The sequence below is a fragment of the Nelumbo lutea genome, chromosome 1 (genome assembly GCF_056320005.1).
Source record: "Nelumbo lutea isolate HS-2025 chromosome 1, American lotus-T2T, whole genome shotgun sequence".
Taxonomy (NCBI): domain Eukaryota; kingdom Viridiplantae; phylum Streptophyta; class Magnoliopsida; order Proteales; family Nelumbonaceae; genus Nelumbo; species Nelumbo lutea.
This window is the reverse complement of record NC_142684.1, coordinates 116399713-116422500: the sequence shown is the minus strand read 5'-3', so window position 1 is coordinate 116422500 and position 22788 is coordinate 116399713. Positions and strand designations below refer to the sequence as shown.

The 22788-nt window shown below is 41.1% G+C and overlaps 2 protein-coding genes across 5 annotated transcripts in view; one reads left to right on the top strand and one right to left on the bottom strand.

Annotated features, from left to right (window-relative positions):
- Positions 1–9317, top strand: part of LOC148876978 (aminopeptidase P1-like) — a 47610-nt gene extending 38293 nt beyond the window's left edge. For all 3 annotated transcript variants that reach the window (XM_088979562.1, XM_088979544.1, XM_088979553.1), the window contains 2 exons: positions 947–1013; positions 8983–9317. In XM_088979562.1, the coding sequence (XP_088835688.1) occupies positions 947–1013; positions 8983–9144 (229 nt within the window). In that variant the 3' untranslated portion in view covers positions 9145–9317. The remainder of the gene's footprint in view (positions 1–946; positions 1014–8982) is intronic.
- Positions 9318–11941: 2624 nt separating this feature from the next.
- Positions 11942–22788, bottom strand: part of LOC148876976 (NEDD8-conjugating enzyme Ubc12-like) — a 29802-nt gene continuing 18955 nt past the window's right edge. For both annotated transcript variants that reach the window (XM_088979523.1, XM_088979530.1), the window contains exons 3-6: positions 13025–13133; positions 12716–12794; positions 12509–12625; positions 11942–12416 (exon numbers count right to left, since the gene is read on the bottom strand). In XM_088979523.1, coding sequence (XP_088835649.1) covers positions 12279–12416; positions 12509–12625; positions 12716–12794; positions 13025–13133 — 443 coding nt within the window. In that variant the 3' untranslated portion in view covers positions 11942–12278. The remainder of the gene's footprint in view (positions 12417–12508; positions 12626–12715; positions 12795–13024; positions 13134–22788) is intronic.

The window sequence follows — 22788 nt, the reverse complement described above, 5'->3', positions numbered from 1 at the left end:
TCTATTATTCCTAGTTCCTGGTGGCAAAGTACACAGCCATGCTCAAATGTTATCATTACCTCTACTAATAAGCTTGTCCTTCATGAGGCATTTTTCTGAAGAGACTGACCAGACCATAGAAGCTACCTCTGATGGGACTGGTGGTTTCCAAATCTCTTTGAGGGAACCCAACGATCCTTTACCCATTCAACTGGTAGAAGAAAGACCTGACAGAATTTTCCATATCTGTCCCAAACCCAACATCTAGTGTTGGTTCTGCACCTACATGCTTTCTCCTATTTCCCAATCAATAAAAGAAAATTCAGAAGTTCTTTGTTGCAGCCATTCAATCTACTCTCATAATGGGGACGATGAGACCTTTTCACTCTGGAGTCTAGACTAAAGGAAGAGCAAGAAAGGAAAAGGAAACTAGGACTGAAATAATCAATTCCTGATTAGGATTTTCTAGTTCTAAATCTTTGCTATTTTTGCCTAAGAATTAAGACAGGAATCTTTTAACCAAAGACAAGAACTAAAAACAGATTTTGTTGGACTGTTGACTAGTCAAACTGATCAAATCAGCTAATAACTAAATAAATCAAGAGATAGCAATAGAGATTCTCATTTCCAGAGAATACACATCAAGGGTACTGCACAACCTATAAGGTGTTAGTAATGTAGGAAACCCTTTTGGGACCCAAAGTATTAGCTTAGGCTTCCATCAACTATGTCCTGTTTTCCAGTTTTTTGCTTCATCATTAAGCAAGTATAGTGTTCTGAAATTTGTTCCCTGGGCTTTGTCCACTTTCCATTGTGATTCTGCTAACTCTTTGAATGAAATGTAACATTATTGAAATCTGACAAGGAATTTGGTATGTTTCCATTTGCATCTCTCTCCCCCTAAGAGATAAGAACTTCAGAATGCAACACTGCTGCTGACTGACACATTTTATTATTTATGAGACAGGGAAACCATGAAGCTAACAGAGGTAACTGCAGGTGATAAGTTAGAGGGCTTCCGTGCATCAAAACAGGTAATGATTTTATTTATTGTTTGATGATCTATATTGGACAAGCAAGAGTAAATCTTCAGTAATTGAAATTTTATGCTTTTGTATATATATCAGATATCTGTTTCTTTGGTTGGACCTTCATTGTAATTTTATATTATTTTTTATTAGATTAGAAAATGACTCTTTTCTTTTGGTGTTCTTTTCAAAGATCCCAGACTTCCTTCAATTGTATCCTGGCTATATGTGATTTATACAGTACAAACAAGTTTGCACCCCCTCAGTATAGGCCAGCAAATCTATCGAGCACACAATTCACTAACTCATTACCTACATATCATTTGCCCCTCCTTGAGGTAATCCCCACAATTCACTAACCCAGCCTGGGCTTGCTTAGATTCAGTAGGGGCTAGCTCTGTATCCTTCTTCCTCTGTATGTATGTATATGTGTTCAATGTATTTTTTTGTTCATTTAGAACTAATTACCACCAAATCCTGTTCCAGTGTCACCACATATTTCTGTCTTTCTCTGATTTCATTTGCATATGGTTTTACTGCAGCATTTCCAAGGGTTAAGTTTCCCAATTATTTCATCTGTTGGTCCAAATGCAGCAATTATCCATTATGCCCCAGAAACATTCTCTGAACTTGATGCTGATAGTATCTGTTAACAGATGTTATTTTATATATGTATAGTACCGCAGGGGTACTATTGTACTTTTCCTTTTCTTTATGTTTAGTTGTTGTTGCCCTAGTATAAATGTAACATACTGCGCCGCCTGCAGTATCTTTTTGGGCTCTCAGTCCTCTCGTCTCTCATCTCCTCTCTCCCTTTCTCTCTTCTTCCTGTACAACATGGTATTAGAGCAGGACGTCTAGGTCTGAAGGGTGAAGTCAAGCAGTCTGTCTTTTCCTCTTCTTCGCTCCAGATTTCCAGCATGTAGAAAACTTTGTTTCGAGGGTGACAGCCTTTCAGAAGTTATCATCTGCTGTTTGGCTGTCCTGATGCTCGACTGAAGTAACCTTTTTTTTTTACTTTGTTCTCATATGCTGTTCGGCTGTCCTAATGTTCGACTGAAGTAACTTTTTTTTTACTCTCTTCTCTTTTCTGGTCGTGTGCCTGCACTGGACCTGTACTAGGTCTGCCGATTGGATGTGAGGTGAGCTGCACCTCTTTCTTTTCCATTTTTGTGGGGTTGTTCGATCCCTGTGAAACTGTAGGTCGTAAGGACCTTATTTATGTGCTGCAACAGCAGCTTTTTGGTGGACTGAAGGTCTGGAAGTGGCCGGTACCTTGTTTATGTGCTGCAACAGCAGCTTTTTTGGACTGAAGGTTTGGAAGTGGCTGGTACCTTTTGTAACAACTTTTTAAGGCTGTGTTCCTCTTTTGGGTGTTGTTTTTTGAATCTGAAATCATGAGTGGTGAAGATTCTGCTACATCCAGTGTTTTCTCAACGCTGAATGGAATGAGTGGGGGTGTGGACCTATCCTTTCCCATGGCTGTTGTCCCTCTTGATGGTTTACATTATTTAGAATGGTCAAGAGGGATCAAGCTGTACATCACTGCAAGTGGGAAGATAGGTTATATTAATGGGAGAATAAAAGAACCACATTCTAGAAGTGCTGAATATGATAGATGGAATCAGGAAAACGGCATGGTTATGTCTTGGCTTTTAGTCTCTTTGCAACCTCAAATAAGGAGGAATTTCATGTGGGCTGAAACGGAAAATGAGATCTGTGAACAAGCAAAATCAAAATATTTGGAACTGCGACACTATGCAAAAATCTACCAACTATAGGCAGAATCGTCTACTTGTAAACAGGGGGAGAGGTGTCTATCTGTATATTACTTTGACTTGACTTTTGTCTGGAAGGAGTTGGATCATTATCAGAGTGTGGAATGGAAGTGTGATGAAGATGCAAAGCTGTACAAAAAACTCGTCTCCCAGCAGAGAGTGTTTGCTTTCTTACATGGTTTGAACCCTACATATGAGTCTATCAGGGTTCAGATCCTCGGTTCTAAGGATCTTCCATCAATTCGGGAAGTTTATGCTCTTGTACAATCTAAAGAAAGCAGAAGGAATTTGATTAACAGTTCTGCTGGAGATGCAGTTGTGTTGGCCGCGACAGGGAGTGTTACTACTAGTGGAGGAAATTCTTCCAGGAAATGAGATCTTCAAAAAAAAATGGATGATAAAGATAAATTGTGGTGTACTCATTGCCAGAAGCCCCGACACACCCGAGATACATGTTGGGATCTTCATGGTAAGCCGAAATGGGCTCAAGATCTGAATAAGAAGCAAAGTTCAGATATGAATAAAAGGTCAAGACAGCAAGGTACAAAGAAACACACTATGGCCAACATGGCTACTCGAGAGAATCATCCCCCCATCCATACTGTGACTCAGACACATTCATCTGGATCTGACCCAAGGGAGGATATTATGAATTCCTTCCGTGACCATTTAGAGCTCTATGGTAGAGCAATTCGTCAGATGGATGCTCCTCCCTCAATCTCATTTGCGTCTACATCAGTTGACTCTACCACAACTTTCCATGTTGCTTCTCATACCCTTAACTCTCCATGGATCATTTATTCTACTAGAGCGTCAAAACACGTGACTGGTACGTCCTCTTACTTTCAAACCTATCACCTTCTTTCTAGAAGAGACAAGGTGAGACTAGCTGATGGATCATATGCTTCCATAGTTGGTCAAAGAACCGTCTCTCTTCCCCTTGGCCTTACCTCTCTGATGTTTTACATGTTCCAAAATTTCCCATTAATTTGTTCTCTGTTAGTAGTGTTACTAATTCCTTAAACTGTTGGTAGAGGACGTATGGTTGATGGACTTTACATGCTGGAGAATAAGGTTGGTCTTTATGTTATAGAGTCTAAGAGTCAATCCTGTAAGAGTCAAGTTTATTTATGGCATTGTCGCCTTGGTCATTTATCTTTTGAGTCTTTGAAAGTGGTGTTTCCAGATCTGTTTAAGTCAGTGTTCGTTTCAGATTTTTCTTGTCAAATGTGTCAATTGAGTAAACATTGTAGAACTCATTTTCTTCCAAAAAAATAGTAAATCTGAATTTCATTTTCACATTGTTCATTCTGATGTGTGGGACCCAGTTACTTTACCATCTGAGGATGTCCCAAAAATTATCCAAGATTTTCAATAGATGGTCTTCACTCAATTTCAAACTGAAATCCAAATTTTTCAGTCAGATAATGCGATAGAGTATTTTCATAGTGATCTCACGGAATTCTTTGCTTCGCGTGGCTCACTTCACCGTAGCTCTTGTGCCCGAACACCACAACAAAATGGTGTTGCTGAACGAAAGAACCGACATTTCCTTGAAGTGGCTCGGGGTTTACTACTCCATATGAATGTCCCCAAACGTTTTTGGCCTGAGGCTGTTCTTTGTTCTACCTACCTCATTAACCGTATGCCCTCTCGTTGGTTAGAGTGCAAAGCCCCACATCAGTTTCTCTTCCTTAAGGCCCCCTTCTTCCCATTCCTCCTCGCGTATTTGGTTGTCGGTGCTTTGTCCAAAATCTATCTCCCACTCGTGGGAAATTGGATTCTCGTGCTATTCCTTGCATATTCTTGGGGTACTCCTTCACTCAGAAGGGATATTGTTGTTTTGATCCTGTTTCTCGGAAATTTTATGTTTCCATGGATGTCTCTTTCTTTGAGAATGAGCCTTTTTTCCCTGTTTCTCCTCAGGGGGAGTGTAGGAATGAGAAGAAACTAGTTCAGCTCCCTCCTCTTCCTGATCCTCCGCCTTTTCGTGTCTTCTTCCGTCGTCACAAAGGCCAACCAAATTCAAGAGTTGTGGAGAATGTAGAAGTTGTACCTCCAGTGCCATGAAACTCCTCGGGGGTGGATCATACTCACTCAGGTACCTTGGTTCCAAATGATGTCCCTAACCCCATTACAATTGATACCTCTATTGCTAATGACCTTGACCGTCCTATTGCTCATAGGAAAGGTGTTAAATCGTGCACCACTAAACACCCCATTTCCAACTTTGTTTCCTATGAAAACATTTCACCATCTTTTCATGCATTTCTTACTTCCATTGATAGTGTCCCTATCCCTAAGAATGTAGTAGAAGCTCTTTCAGTACCTAAATGGATAGAGGCCATGAAAGAAGAAATTAATGCTCTTCATAAAAATGGCACATGGGAACTTGCAGATCTTCCTAAGGGAAAGGATCCAATTGGATGTAAATGGGTGTTCACCGTCAAACATAAGGCTGATGGCACGGTGGAGAGGTATAAAGCTCGTTTAGTGGCAAAGGGGTTTATACAAGTGTATGGAGTTGATTATGCAGAGACTTTTGCTCCTGTTGCCAAGATAAACTCCATTAGAATTCTATTCTCTCTTTCTGCTAACCTTGACTGGGACCTACATCAGCTTGATATCAAGAACGCATTCTTGAATGGTGACCTTGAAGAGGAAGTTTACATGATACAACCCCCTGGTTTTCAGGCTCAAGACAATGAACAGAAGGTGTGCAAGTTGAAGAAGTCTTTATACGGGCTGAAACAATCGCCAAGAGCCTGGTTCAGCAGATTCCATGTTGCGGTTCAGCAGAAAGGATACAAGCAATGTCAATCTGATCACACACTATTTGTGAAAAGAGGAGAAGGTAAAATTGTTGCTTTGATAGTATATGTTGATGATATAATTGTCACTAGTGACTGGAAGGATGAAATCCAGAGGTTGAAGAGTTTTCTTGCCACACAGTTTGAAGTAAAGGATCTAGGGCCTCCAAGATACTTCCTTGGAATTGAAGTTGCCCGGCTGAGAACCTCTACCTCACTAGCTGTGAAGCCCAAAGTACTTGGTCCAGAGGAGTCGGCAGCCTGCCTTGTGGAGGAAGAGGACACTGTCGGAGTACTCTGTGAGTTGTCACTATTGTTGTTGGTGGCAAGATTCCCACTTGCTATGTGACCCTTATGTTGCCTTTTGTCTTTTCTCAAAGCAGCTGGCTTCAGATGAGGATACAAGACCCAACATTTCTCCTTTGTGTGTTTCTCACCACCACAATGGGTACATTTGAGGGATTTCTTGTCTGGATATCTATTTCCCTTAGTGGAGACTAGGGCTGAATGTTCTCCAGATAGTCCAGTTGACTGTGTCTGGGAGTCAACTTGCATCTCCCTTCTCCTGACTTCTTCATTCCTCACCAGGTAATAGACATGGTGAAGCTCCGGTAATTCATCTCTCCCTAAAATTTGTGACCTTATACCCTCATATACTGGGTTTAGGCCAGTCAGAAACTTGAAGGCTCTGCTCTCTTCAATTTGCTTATCATGTCTCTCTTTGTCCCTGGAATTTTCCCAATCCAATATCAAGTGATGATCAAGCTCTTCCCAAAGGCTTTCCAGGGTTGCAAAATATGTTGCCACAGACATGTCTCCTTGCCTTAGAGCTGCAATGTCTTGGTTCAATCTGTAGATTCTAGCATTGTTCTTTTTCTGGCCGTAGGTCTTGGATACTTTCTCCCAAATCTTCGCGGCAGTGGGGAAATGATGAACAGTTCTAGCCACCCGAGGAGTCATGGAGGCCAGCAACCAAGACATGACTGTGGCATTCTCCTTGCGCCACACGACATGCCCAGGACTGCCAACTTCAGGTTCTTTCTTGTCTCCATCCAGATAGCCGGTGAGATCATGAGAAGTAATGAACAGCCTTGCTGAGATGGACCACTCTCTGAAGTTATATTCATCCAGCAACACGTTTGTAATCTGTAAACTGTGCAGATTAGGGTTTTCCAGGTTAGAGAACCTTGCGGCAGGTCTGTTATCTCTGGAGGAAACTTCTCCGGATAGTGAGGACATGCTGACTTCGGTCTTAGAGTAGTTCGGGTACAGTGCTGGACAATCTGGAGCAGGCAGCTCCCTAGGTAATCTTCACTTGAGCTGAAGCAGTTCGGGTACAGCAGTGGAGAGAGGTTCTAGACTGATAACCAACCTGAACTTGGAGCTGTTTACCACTGTGCTATGCTGGTTTTACTGGGGCTTCGAAGCTGCAGTTGTGGAGAAGCTATCCCCCTTTCGGCTAGGGCTAGGACTGCTGAAATCAGTCCTCAACTAGGTCTGTCCTATACAGACCTCTCTTAGTAGCCAAATAGCTACTATTTGCTGAAAAAAGAACCTAGTAGGACATCCACTTCTGGGCCTTACCTCCCTTGAGCCCTACAAAAAAGGGAAACCCTAGGTTCGAATCTGCTTTTTTCTCTTACAACCCTAGTTTTTCAGCAACCCAGAAAAGAAGAAGGAAGAAGATGGAAAGAACAGCAAGATAAGAGAGTAGAAGCTGGTGCGCCTGCTGAAACCAAAGAGAAGCTAGTGCTCTGATACCATGTGAGCTTGAGAGCTGTACTCGAAGTAGAGAGGAGAAGAACACCACTGATATGCTGTGGATGTCAAACTGTACTAGCCAGTCGACCATGCTATTATTTATATTTGAATGTAGTACAATGATACAAGTAATTAGTGGAATGCCCCTGATTAGTGATGGGACACCCAGTTAACTTAAAACATTAAACAGACTTAGGCCCATTAACACAGGCCCAGTTACAGGATAACTTAAACTTAAGTATGGGCTAATAAGAACTCTTATCAGCCGAACACTCATACAAAGAGACTTCATTCTAACATTCCAACAGTGTATAACAACAAATATTTAATCCTTAGCATGGTTGTACTAGGATAGTGGTCATGTAGATTAGGTTAATTATTTGCTTGCCATCAAATCATTAACTCGTTATGAATACTTGGCTAATTCTTGACTTGCCTTGGTAATAATGTTGGGGCCTCTTCTCTTTATCCTTGTTGATCTATTTTACCTTTGTGAGAAGCTTGCCATCCTTAGCAGCCTCCTCAGTGTATAACAACAAATATTTAATCCTTAGCATGGTTGTACTAGGATAGTGGTCATGTAGATTAGGTTAATTATTTGCTTGCCGTCAAATCATTAACTCGTTATGAATACTTGGCTAATTCTTGACTTGCCTTGGTAATAATGTTGTGGCCTCTTCTCTTTATCCTTGTTGATCTATTTTGCCATATCATTAATACTTCTCCAATTTTTGGCTTTTGCTTTTGTGGCATTGTCAGAAACCACTTTGGTGTCCTTAATGACCACCCCTTCCTGGATTTCCTATGAAGTTAGATTAATTTTTAACATCAATTACTCTAGTTGTAGAAAGATTTTACAAGTCACAGAACACTGGTTACTAGGCATTGGCAAATTTTAATAACTCTAGTTGTTTTGGTGTGGTCCAAGTTGTCTTTTCTGTCAACAAGAGTTAACATGGTACATGGAGGCACCCCATGCTTTTTTCTTGGTGTAGAGTGGCTTTAGATGATATCGTACCTAGACTTACGTCTGAACATGAAAGAGGACAAAAATAAAGGGGTTTTCTAAAGATAAAAGTGCAGATGGTGGTATTGCCTCAATATGGCCCTACAGCTAAGCTATTATGTAAATTCTTATCCTTGTCACTAGGTATAGCTCATCTCTCTCAATGCCACAAAGGCAAGTGAAGAATTAGACGAGTATTATTGATATGGTAAGATGGATCAACAAGGATAAATAGGCTCCAACAATTCTACCAAGGCAAGTCAAAAATCAGCCGAGTATTCACAATGTGTTAAACTGTAGCCAGAGTTACCTCTCCCTTTGATGACATTAATCTGAATAATCAAAACTTGCACCTCTAATTCCACATTGACAAGCCTCATCACATCATTGGAAACAATGTGATAAGTTGTATAAGATTAGTAAATAAAATCTTGTGTTTAACCTATCAGATACTCTTGACTAGAATTGTTAATGTTTTGATAAATTACTAGAATTGCTTATTAATCATATGATGAAATCTAGATGACCCTACTTACTATGTGTTTATTTTACTATACAAGGGGAAATCTGTCAGTCTGATGTAGTATCTTTTAATTTCTGAGAGTCTCTTTTATCCGCAGGCACCATATCAGAAAAAGTTGATTGATCTGAAACTCCTAACACCTGAAGAGATAGAATGGGTGAACGCATACCATGCCAGATGCAGGGAAGTCTTGGAACCATTATTGGATGAAACCGAGATGGCATGGCTGAAGAAAGCCACCGAACCCATTAGCGCGTAAATGGCACCGGAAGCCCTTTGACAGTGTGATCCACCATTGTTGGTGCTGTTATGCAATCATTGTAGGATTTTCGAATTTAGCTGATACGAAAAGTTCACTTATATTCCATTGAAGCATTTGTACCCTGGTCCAAAGCAACCATTAATCATAAACCAGATCATTTTTTCAGAGCCTACGAATGCTTAATATGCGATAAATGGATCATTTAAGGAACGGCTCACCCCTTGATTATTTGCCCTACATGTGCTGCCTACAGTAATGTAGAGTTCATATCAACAATAAGATGTGCATCAAATCTCTGTCTGCACTTTCTTAAAATTTCTACTTTGTAAATTCGTGCATTACGCCGTGGACGGAACTATGCTCCAATCAATAAATCGCATTACCTACAAAATGCATTTCTAAAATAATGGGGTCCAGGTATTTAATATGTTATAGTATAATAATATTTATTTTTTGAATAGGATTCATTGGGAGAACATGTCTTAATGTATGGTAACATACAAATACCGGAGAATCGGAGATGTTCCCAGTGTGCAGCTAGGGTGTTCATGGTTTAGTTTTGAGAAGATTTCAGACTAAATTGATAAATTATGGTTTGAGAAATTTTTAAACCAAATTAAATCATTTTAGCATAGAAACCAAACTGTTCTGCTACAGTTTGGTCTGGTTTTTAATAAAGTTTGGACCATTTTATTGGGCTTAACCCAATTAGAAAGCCCAAATAACATACATGCTTACATAAATAACAAATATAATTTAAATATCAAATTAAAATGTTAACAAGTGCCAATTATTACTATTATATATAAATTACATTCACACTTTTCAAACATAAACAGCTCCCAAGGCATCAAATTACAAGTTAATTGAAACAAACAATAACAATGTATGAAATGTTAATACATACATATATTTAAATGTATATATCATATATAGATAAATTAACAGTATATTTTTAATATGGTTTAATTCAGTTTACAATTTGATCTGGTTTCTAAAATTTTAAAAGCTAAACAAAATAAAAATAAAATATGATTTGAGGAAATTCTTAGATCAAACCAAACCATTTTAAGACTAGAACAGACCAAACTGTCAATTTCGAATTGACTTGGTGCAGTTGGCTGTCTAAACCATATAATAAGCACCCCTATGTGCACTTCAATGTACTGTGGGGAGCACTCTATGAGAAGCAAATCCAAGTTCCCAATATACGACAGTGGACGGCAGCAGGAACCATGGATGACAGTTCATTGACATTCAGCCGGTGGAAAATGTAGTTGGGAACAAGATTCAAAGTATCAAGATGCACGATACAAAAAAACCTGCATATTGCATACTCGCCCTTTTTATTTGATAAGTGACATAACCATTACAATGAAACATTTATGGAAAAAATCATGCAGCCAGAAAGAATTTTGTTACAAGTTTTTCCACTACCATGTTTTTTTCAGTATTATAGTTGAATCCAACATCCATAGACCATGAATTTTGTTACAAGTTTTTCCAATACCAGTCTTTCCGTTATCATAGTTGAATTCAACATCTATACCCAAGGTTCAAAATATTGATACGAGTCAATATGCTGGTAGGGAGTATCGGTACTGTTTTTAAGTTTTTTTTTTTTTTTCAAAACTGGTTCAGAGGGGCCGGTTTAAGACCGGTCTACCCTCTGAATCACTTGCCGACCCAAAACATCCCCTGTAGGGGTGTATCAGGAAGGCTCCGATATGATACGTATCGGCTGATACGTGACGAAATTTTGAACCTTGTCCATACCATCTCAAGGCTGAATGAATCCTCCCGCTTTTGAAAGAAGCTATCCCTCCTATGTAAAAAATTAAGTTCAATAGTGATTTAACGTTGTCAGATGGGGGATTAGGTGTGGTGATCCGTGATCACTCGGACATTTTTTTATCTATGGCAGATCTATTAAAGTTCCTAAAGCTTCCCCATAAGAATTAGAAGCTAAAGTAGTTCATGCAGCTCTGACTTTTGCTTTAGAGTTGGGGCTCTCTTTTATCATTGAATGAGGGAAATTCTACAATTGTGACTACAAGTCTGTTGGAGTTTGGCTCTCACACTCCTTTGCGGATCCATATGTTGATCGCAGATTGCAGACTTTATAAGAAAATTCCTTCACTGTTTAGTAAATTGGGTTGCACGTACTAGTAATATGGCCGCTCATATTTTTTACGAAACATGCCCTCACCATTAACCACATGCATAAGTGGTCCGTGTGCCCATCATTTTTACATTCTAAACCTTCAAGAATAAGAAGAAAATGCATATATACACACTGGCATTCAGCGGCACATCAAGAGATCTCTATATGAATTTAACATACAAATCTAATCTGGGAAATAATCCTATAGCATGTTCACACGCTTGTTAATTGTTTGCTTTCAGGAAATCCGGACTCGTGTTCACATGTATTTTTTTCGCTGAGGCCCGGACTCGCATAGATGCATAATTGCATATTGCCACCCTTATTTCATTATCAGTCGTGTGGCAGACAGACGATGGTTGGACTTAATAAATTAAAGTGCATTTCAGCTAGCCAGCTACCCCCTTGAACGGATAAATTACCTTCGGATCCCTTCACAGAAACAGTGATATACTGGATCATCCGGCTGTACACGCTAGTAGAAACAGAAAATTGAATAAAAATTTTATATTAAAAAATGTGCTCTAGCTAAGAAACCCTCTTTTTTTGGCTGCGAAAGGTGCATGCGGAATTATCTTTGCATTGCGATTTGCGAAGGTAATAACCCGTCACCACAAAACAAAAGAGAACTTGCAGAAATATCCAGAAGAATTGTAACAAAGAGCTGCAATAAAGAGGCATACATGTCTTATGTCTCAAGCCCAAGTCCACTCCATATTCATGATCAAAATAAAAAGGAAAACATCGTCTCTCCCAGTTATCACAAATATATAAAGAAGTTACAACGGCATTCAAACACCTTTTCTGCGGATTTGGGTTGTATGGGGGGGGATGGGGGGTTCTGAGAAATCAATAACCTTCTTGAAAGAAGGCCACAGCGAAGGATGTTCTTCGACCAAATTTACAGCTTTTTGGACCTTCAAGCGTCGAAAATATTATTGCAGTTGAGATTTGTCACCAGGATCTGTCACATGCACCTAGGAAAGAAAGTTTGACCCACATATCCACCAGCTATTGCCCTTCTAACATTGGATTCGAACATCTTAGGGTTATCCCTCAAGACTGCGGCCGCTTCATGATTGAGGGGATCCTCATGATTGGGTTGCTAAGTATATACATAAACAAGATTGCAAAGTAAAGAGATTAGAGAGCCATCACAAACCACAAAGAGCTACTAACAAAATAATGACATATTACCGTGAAAAGGTGATTCAATCCATAGATTATAGTGTTTATATTCAGAACTGGTTTCCAATCTTCACGAAGAATGTTGAGACAGACGTTTCCCTCCAAGTCAATATTAGGATGATAGACCTGTATGTTTATGTTTGGTGCCATTTAGGATCTCATACCAAAACTAGAACAAAACAAAGATTGTAAAGCAAAAGGACCGTGCATGCCCACCTTCGTTTTGCACTTGACTTTTGGGGCCTCGTGAGGGTACACAGGAGAGACTTGGAAGGTGAACACAAATATTCCACCCCTGTGACAGAAAATACAAGTATCATCTAAATTATAATATTTCCAAATATAGGAAGCAACCACAACGTTTAAACAGTAAAACAACCTCTCTACCTTAAATTGACTTCTTAAAAGAAATACATACATAAATACAGTGTTGTCCAAAAAAACCAAAACGGAAAATTGCATCTGCAAAAGATTAATAAACTTACAAATAATATGGCTGATAAAAAAAAAAAAAAAAAAGCTTACAAATAATATCCGTCATCAGGCCGAATAGTGATCTCAAAATTCATCAGGTCATCCTTTCCATTGGGGAATGATATGGTTGTTGTTTTGGGTAGATTCAGCTCACCAATATCTATAACACGAGAAATGCTAAACATATTACATACATAATGAATTCCAAAATATTACATTTGATGTCAGAAATTAGAAATGCAAAATACTTTGAACATGTAGAAAGAACTGAAATGCATGAAAACAACTGGGATAAGAAACTAATACTATTGAAGTTGGAGGGCTTTCTAGAAGAGATATTAAGGAATGACTGTAATAAGCTATCCGGACACACAACTCTCGTGTAACGTCGACATTTTATGGTAATAAAATAAAAAGAAGTGCAAGGAAAATGACCAATAGTGATCTCAAAATTCATCAGGTCATCCTTTCCATTGGGGAATGATATGGTTGTTGTTTTGGGTAGATTCAGCTCACCAATATCTATAACACGAGAAATGCTAAACATATTACATACATAATGAATTCCAAAATATTACATTTGATGTCAGAAATTAGAAATGCAAAATACTTTGAACATGTAGAAAGAACTGAAATGCATGAAAACAACTGGGATAAGAAACTAATACTACTGAAGTTGGAGGGCTTTCTAGATGAGATATTAAGGAATGACTGTAATAAGCTATCCGGACACACAACTCTCGTGTAACGTCGACATTTTATGGTAATAAAATAAAAAGAAGTGCAAGGAAAATGACCAATTGTGATCTCAAAATTCATCAGGTCATCCTTTCCATTGGGGAATGATATGGTTGTTGTTTTGGGTAGATTCAGCTCACCAATATCTATAACACGAGAAATGCTAAACATATTACATACATAATGAATTCCAAAATATTACATTTGATGTCAGAAATTAGAAATGCAAAATACTTTGAACATGTAGAAAGAACTGAAATGCATGAAAACAACTGGGATAAGAAACTAATACTATTGAAGTTGGAGGGCTTTCTAGATGAGATATTAAGGAATGACTGTAATAAGCTATCCGGACACACAACTCTCGTGTAACGTCGACATTTTATGGTAATAAAATAAAAAGAAGTGCAAGGAAAATGACCAAAAGACACCCGACAGGGACTGAAACAAGAGTTCCAAATCTACCCAAGCACCATCAAATTATACACTGACCAAAAAATGATGGATCCCAGGCGAATAACCCACCATCAAGTCACCGGGCCCATTCGGTGCAGGAAAGCTAGGCCCACACAGGTCATGAAGCCCATGCAGGAGCAGCTGTGGCACATGCCAAACATTACAAACCTCCCCCGTGATTTGTTTATAGCCGTAGGCCACCTAACCACCCACATAAAGAGCTCGAAGTCATGAAGAGCTGATAGTGTGAGAGCCTATACAAGGCCATCAATTAGAACAGAATGGAGAGAAGAATCACAACTACCTTATTTTCCTTCTCTCTTCCTCTTCTTTCTCTTTCATATCTCTCTTCTCTCTGTTTTTGGAGGAAGGAGCTCCCTCGAAGAAGCTCCGCCAGCTTAGAGTCCATCAATTGGTATTAGATCCCCTGATCCGCCATGTCCACCACTCGCAACCAATCACAAGAAGAAAGAATAGATCGGATGGAGGGAGAACCGAGGGGTATCAAAGATGCCCTCTCTGCTGTGGTGTCTCAGCTCGAACGGATGTCAACTCAGCTGAGCAAGGAGGCAGACCAAGAGGGATCGAGCAGCGGCGGTCTTCAACTGAACGGCACCTTCAACCTTCTCAGCCCCAAACTGGTGTTTCCCATGTATTCAGGTGACGATCCTTCCCCCTAGATCTACCGCGCAGAGCGGTATTTTGATTTCCATGAGATTCCGGTCGGCCAGAGAGTACAAATTGCCTCCATCCATCTTGATGGGGAGGCTAGCCTTTGGTACCAATGGTACCGCCGTTCACACCCACAACTGTCTTGGTTAGATTTTATTGAAGCCCTGCAAATAAGATTTGGACCTTCCAGCTTCGAAAATTTTGACGAAGCTTTATCTAGAGTGAAACAGACAGGCTCCTTTCGAGAGTATCAAATTGAATTTGAGCAGTTAGCCAGGAGAGTGCATGGATGGCCAGAACATGCACTCACTGGTTGTTTTATTGGTGGTTTGAGGGAAGACATTAGGTTGGAAGTGAAAGCCCTGCAGCCCTCTACTGTTTTGACCGTTGTGAGCCTAGCTCGACTACGGTCGGGAATTCTTGGACCGGCTCCCAAACCCTTGACACCCAGAACCGAGCTAACACCGGTTTGACAACAACTCCTGCCGGCCCCAACTATGAGAAAACTCACCTGGGCTGAGATGTAGGCCCGTTGGGAAAAAGGATTGTGCTATAACTGTGAGGAGAAATTCTCCCTGGGCCATAAGTGCAAGGCCCAACAAATGTTCCTCCAAATTGTTGACAACCAAGATGAGAGTGAAGATGTGGACACTAGACCCATGGTCTCTGACCAGGCAGAAGACTCCATTGAAGAAAACCCAGAGATTTCCACGCCTTGATTGGGCTTCACTCCACTGAGACCATGAGAGTGTATGCTGTACTTAAGGGTAGAAAAGTGTGCATCTTAATTGACAGTGGGAGTTCCCTTAACTTCATCACTCCGGACCTAGCTCGACAATTGGGCGTAGAGGTCCAAGCGATTACTCCCTTTGCTGTTAAGGCAACTGATGGGCAGCAAATTCCATGTGATGGGTTGTGCAGGACTGTGGGCCTTAGAATTTAAGGCCATATGTTCAGTGTGGACTTATACCCTTTGGATTTTAGTGGGGCTGACTTAGTCTTGGGGATCCAATGGCTGAAACTCCTTGGGCCAATAGTATGTGATTGAACCCTCTTGACTATGGATTTTTGGATGAATAGGAAGCCATGCCATTTGAAGGGAAATGGGCCAATTGAACCAGCAACAAGCTCGGCCTGACATGTTATCAATTATAGTCTTCACTCTAGTGCAACCACCCTGGTTTATTTGGGCTCATTGGGAGTAGGACCCACAATCTATGGTGACCACAAAACTCATATTGTGACGGAGGATCCCACTTTACAACAGCTCTTAGCAGCGTATCAACATGTCTTCAGAAAACCCAACAGCCTACCCCCCGTACGTACTCATGATCACCACATCCCTATTCAGTTGGGAGCCCAACCCACCAATGTTAGGCCTTACAGATAGCTGCATGTTCAGCGGGCTGAAATTGACAAAATAGTAGCTGACTTGTTGTCCAATCAATTCATACAACCTAGCCACAATCCCTATTCTTCTCCAGTCCTCGTCAAGAAGGATGGAACATGGTGATTTTATGCTGACTATCAGGCCCCCAATAGCATCACTGTGAAGGATAGATTTCCAATCCCATTAATAGATGAGTTATTTGATGAATTGAAGCATGCCGTTTATTTCTCCAAATTGGACCCACGATCCAACTACCAATAAATCTGGGTCCACCCGGAACACATCCACAAAACGGCCTTCAGGACCCATGATGGTGAAGGGATGAGAGATCCATCATATGGATGGCCAAACCCTACAGGAAGGTTGGGCAAATTTTCAAAAATTTCTCTCCCCCATCTGGGAATCGCATTCCCTATTTTAGAAAATTGCATTTTCAATGATCAATCTTGAACCCAAAACCGGATCAGATCTGAAACCAAAAGGGAGGAGAGGGATCTACCTGATACGAAGTAGCAGTAACTCCCAATGAAGGTGTTCATGTCCAAGGAGAAGACCAAAACCCGCTCCCACTGAAGACGACACAGTGTGTGATGAAGAAAGATCAGTAGGATGGCTCTTCAACAAGAACCAGGATTCTTCAGCAAGAATCAAATAGAAGATGGTGAGCATGATTTCAATTTGTTTCTTCACCCAAGAAACAATATCAAGAACCTTTCTTGATCTATTCCACAAGAGGAGAACGAACTAGGTAGGGATGGCAAGAATTGGAGAGAATTCTACAGGTGGTTGTGTATGTTAAAACTGAGAAATTCACCCCCTATTTATAGTCTTCTTTGGATCAGCCTCCTAATCTAATTAGGAGAGAGTTTCTTGATCCAAATCTGATATTTGGATATGGACTCTTAAATGGATAAAACTTGTCTTATCCTTTCAGCTAATCCTAATCAAATTATAAATCAAATCTTGCCTCCTTTTAATTAACTAATTTAAGCCCAGTTCGAATTGAGCTTTAGGCCCATCAAGCTTATGTGCTCACTTACCCTTAACATGCTGCCCAGTTGGCCTCTTTGTATGGCGTGGGACCCAAACATTGATCTACACATCAACAACATGGGTTCAGCCTAGCCTTTGTTACAAGGCCTGGCCGAATTCATTGTGGGGGACAATGAACCCCTGAGTCCAACCACCTTATGAAAACCCAATGACTGTGGGCAAATGCAAGATTAGCCCATCAGGTATTACCCTCAATGGTCTTACACTTAACCTCTCAGCCCATAATGATCAAACATTGCCCGACAAGAGAGGACCTCTCCCTCGGCTGCAGGGAACATTGTTGCACTCTCTACTCACATGGATCCCAGGAATTAAAACCTTTTGCAAACATTTTGAAACCATAATACACACACACACACACACACAACGTTTGAAATCAACTGTCGACAGTTTAGGTTTCCATCAGAGAGAGTGCATTCCCTGATCATTCACTTTGTCGGACAAAGGGGCTAATCCTATCACTATAATCACCCACTCAGATGAATTCTCAAACTGTCCCAACATACCCAAGTTTTGACCCCCTCTAAGGATCTCACTGATTGGCATATCAAAGACAGCCCAGTTTTGCCCATCTATCTCCAAGGTCCAGGGCAACACTAGAATTTGGTCAAGTTCAGGGTTTCAAGAAAACCCACACTGCATGTACCTCAAGTCTCACCCTAGCAACTAAGACAAGCCACCCCAACCAATTTGGCAGCACATCAGTGTTAGCCTTGGTAGGATAAATCTCCCAAGATCTATCCAACAACTGTAAAGATTCTAAACTAACACGAGTTTCATAAGTGTCCAGTTTAAGGGTATTACACAGAAATATACCACAATGACATGAATCAACTATGTACTTTATTCATTTACAATAAATGTCAAAAGATACATCAATCTGATTGGAGCTAAGGGCATAAATGTCTAATAGATGGCCACTATGAATTTTTGGTCATGCCTTTTGGGTTGACTAATGCACCCTCCACTTTTCAGAGCCTCATGAATGATATTTTCCAACCCCACCTCAGGCGCTTTATCTTGGTGTTCCTCGATGATATCTTGGTCTATTGCAGCGATTGGGCTTCTCATTTAGAACATCCGGAGTTAACCCTTGGGATACTCCGGCGAAATCAATTATTTTCCGAGCCCTCCAAGTGCACATTCGGCCAAACTCAGATTCAGTATTTGGGGCACATAATTTCTTGGGGAACTGTAATGACCGATCTCGAGAAATTTATGGCGATGACTTAGTGGGATCGGCCCAAAACCATTAAGAGTTTGCGAGGTTTCCTAGGCCTCACCGGTTACTACAAAAGATTCATAAAATGCTATGCATCTCTAGTCATCCCTCTTACAAATCTGTTAAAGGAAGCCTTCTCTTGGTCAGAACAAGCAGAAGTGGCATTTGAATCCTTAAAAAAGGCGACTACAACACCGCCTACGTTGGCATTACCCAACTTTGCCAAGTCGTTTGTAGTGGAGTGTGACGCATTGGGCAGAGGAATTGGTGCAGTTATGATGCAAGAGGGACACCCTATTGATTATTTCAGTAAGTTCTTGTCAATTCAGGCCCAATTAAAGTCTACTTACGACAAGGAGCTGATGGCCTTGGTGCTCTCTGTGCACAAATGGAGAGCATACTTGTTAGGGCAAAAATTCACAATAAAGACTGATCAAAGGAGTCTCAAACATTTGATGGAACAAAGGATCCTCAACCTTGAATAGCAGAAGTGGGCCAGCAGGTTAATGGGCTATGATTTCACCATCAAATACAAACCTAGTTCCTCCAATACAGTTGTTGATGCTTTATCCAGAAGAGAAGAAATGAACTCCTTGAATAGCAAAAGTGGGCCAGCAGGTTAATGGGCTATGATTTCACCATCAAATACAAACCTAGTTCCTCCAATACAGTTGTTGATGCTTTATCCAGAAGAGAAGAAATGAACTCCTTGACAGCTTATAGACCTATCCATCCCTTTCTTGATCACATCAAGGAAGAAGCTCAACAAGACGAGGAATTAAAACTAATTCGAGAGCAGTTGGTCTCAGGGGCAAACCAAAGAGCAGGGTACTCCCTGGTGGGTTCAGATTTATTTTACAAAGGGCGACTGGTGATAGCGCCCAAATCTGTTTTCCACACAAACCTCTTGAAGTTGTTCCATGAGTCGATAGAAGGTCATTCTGGGATGATCAGAACCTATAGGCACATAGCAGCCCACTTCTATTGGTGGGGAATGAATAAGGCAGTACAGGATTTTGTTGCAAGCTGCTCTGTATGCCAAACCCAGAAATAACAGGCCTAAACCTCAGCTGGATTGCTACAGCCTCTACCTATTCCAGACCAAGTATGGGACAAGATAACTATGGATTTTATTACAGAGTTGCTCAAGTCGGGAGGAAAGTCTGTTATACTGGTTGTTGTGAATAGATTGAGCAAGTAATGCACACTGTGTTGCGCTGTCCCACCATACACAGCATCTCAAGTAGCTCAGGCCTACACTCGTGAAGTGGCAAAACTCCATGGAACACTGACAACTATCATCACGGATCGGGACCCCACTTTTGTGAGCCGATTCTAGGAAGAATACTTCCGAGCACAGGGTACTTACACTTATCATTCCACCAGTTACCACCTGCAGACTGATGGGCAATTGGAAGTGGTTAACCACTGTCTAGAGACTTTTTTTTTTATCAATAACAATTTCATTAATTCACCAAAGAGGTTACATAAGGAAGACAAGCACACTTATCTTCCAAGTACAATCAAGAAAACAAAAGAATAGGTAGAGACAAAAAATTACAACTTAGCCCAAAACATTGAATCCCTTTCTACCAATTGTTTAGCTAAACCATCAGCTAGAGAATTGGCTGATCTTTTGACCCAGCACATTTTAACTTTCATCTCCCACACCAGCCGCTCAAATTTCCTCCTCTGATTATTGTACCTCCATAAACCATTGCTATCAGCATTCAACCACCCTATCACCACCTCTGAATCCCTTCAATTAAGAGTTTTCTGATGTTCATCTCCTTGGCTTTCTAGACTCCCATAACTGCAAAGATCTCAGCTCTAAGGGAGTCACCCACTCCAATTGGGCCTGAGAACAAGGCAAAAATGACCCCATTATTATCCCTAAAAACACCCCCAATCCCTGATTGTCCAAGGTTCCCCCTACTACTCCCATCAAAATTTAATTTCATGAACCCAACAGGTGGAGGTGTCCAAGACACACTCATTACTGACTTGGTCTGTGTGCACTTTGCTATTTCACCCCACTTCCTCAACATTTCATCCATTGTGTAACCTGTGAATGGTTCCAAAGATTTCAGCCACTGTACAGCCCTAAAATGAATGATAGCCTTTAGTTCTTCCACCCCTCTCTCAGCCGCTGAGAATATCCTGAAGTTTCTTTCTTCCCATATTGTCCAACATATTGCAGCCCTCAAACCTCTCCACATAGTCCTTCCCCTTTTCCTACGCCACTTGAAGACAGAAGGGAAAAAAAGGCCCTACAGATCTAATGGAGGGTTCCATCTATACCCAAAGAGGGAAAAAGCCCATTCCCAAATTGACCTCGCAAAATGACAAGACACCAGTAGGTGAAAACCAGTCTCCCCATCCACTTTACATAGAACACACCAATGGGGTGACAAGCAAGTATTGGGTCGCTTCTTTTGGAGTAGATCACTAGTGTTGAATCTTTCCAGATAGGCTTCCCAACAAAAACTACCAACCCTAGGAGGGATTGCTCTGCACCAAACCTCATCAACAGGGAAAGGGGGGATTACAGGACTAGTGAACTGGCTTAGGACTTTGAAAAAGGAAGCACAAGAAAAGAAGCCAGTGGGGGTAGGGGTCCAAATTCTAGAGTCCGCCCTTGTGGGGTCTAAGACAACATTAGCAAGAAGTTCAAGAGGCTCAAAATATTAGCAAAGTCTGAATCCCTCAAGGCCCTTCTGAGACCCAAATTCCACCCAAGCCCAGAACTGGAAGAGGACGGGGTAATGAAGGATGAAACTGACTCATTTTTAAGATCAGATAGAGCATACAAAGAAGGAAGTTGATCCTTTAGAGGGGCATTCCCCACCCAAGTTTGTTCCCAGAATTTTACAGAGTTACCGGAATTCAGATCATACCTGATATTGGGGAAGAATACTAGAAGCAGATTGTGAATGGCTTTCCAAGGAGAAAAGCTTGTGGTCCTAGCTTTGATTCCAGCATCCCAACCATTGTGCTCCAGCCCATGTATACTTTCCACTATTCTAGCCCATAGCTTCTCCTTCTCCAAGGGGAACCTCCACAACCACTTCCCTAGAAGAGCCATATTCCTTCTCCTAACATTCCTGAGCCCCAAACCACCACAAATTTTACTCATGGACACTACCTCCTAGCTGACTCTATGATCCCTCTTCTCCTCTCCCGGCTCCCACAAGAAGTCTCTCATCAACTTCTCCAACCTGTTAGATACCTTCACTGGGATTTTGAACACAAACAGGAAGTAGGTGGGTAAATTAGCAAGCGTGGCCTTAATCAGTGCAACTCTTCCACCAAGAGAGGTAATTCTTCTTCCAAGAGACCAATCTTTTTTCAAACCTTTCCACCACTAGGTTCCAAAAGCTCTCCCTCGTAGGGTTGTCACCTAATGGTAACCCTAAGTAATTCAATGGCCACCCTGACACTTCACACCCCAACACTTCTGCACTCTCTCTGATCTCTCCCTCCTCCATATTCACCCCTGCTACACAACTTTTCCCAAAGTTCACCTTCAAGTTAGACATTTGCTCAAACAGTTGTATCACCACCAGCTTCAAGTTCCTAATAAAGCTCACATTGCCACCTTCATAGAATAGAATCGTGTCATCAGCAAACTGTAAGTGAGTGGGGGGGTTTCCGTCCTCCCGACTCTCCAACCTCTAATGAGACCCCTCGAGTCTGCTCTGTGAATCAATTCCCCAAGACCTCCGCAATTAGTATGAACAAGAAAGGAGAGAGAGGGTCTCCTTGTCTTATGCCCCTATTGGCTGGAAAGAACTCTACCACTGTCCCATTCACTAGCATTGAATAATGACAATTCCGGACACAGCCCATGATCCAATTGCACCATCTACCACCAAACCCAAATTTGATCAAAACTTTCCTCAAGAATTCCCAGTCCACCAAGTCATAAGCCTTTTCCAAGTCCAACTTACAGACCACTCCCTTCTTTTTAGCCTTCTTAAAGTTCTCCACACTCATTAGCAATTAAGATTTGATCAATGATTTGTCTTCCACTCACAAAAGCTCCTTGATTTTGTGCGATGATGTCTGCCAAAACCTCCTTCAACCTCAATGACAACACCTTAGCAATGATCTTGTACAGGCTATTAACCAAGCTAATTGGCCTAAAGTCCTTTGGGTGGGAGGCATCTGTCTAGAGACTTATCTCAGATGTTTTGTAGGAGAAAAGCTGACTCTGGCTGAAATGGCTCCTGTGGGCTGAATTTTGGTATAATACCACTTATCGTGTTACTACAAGGACCACCC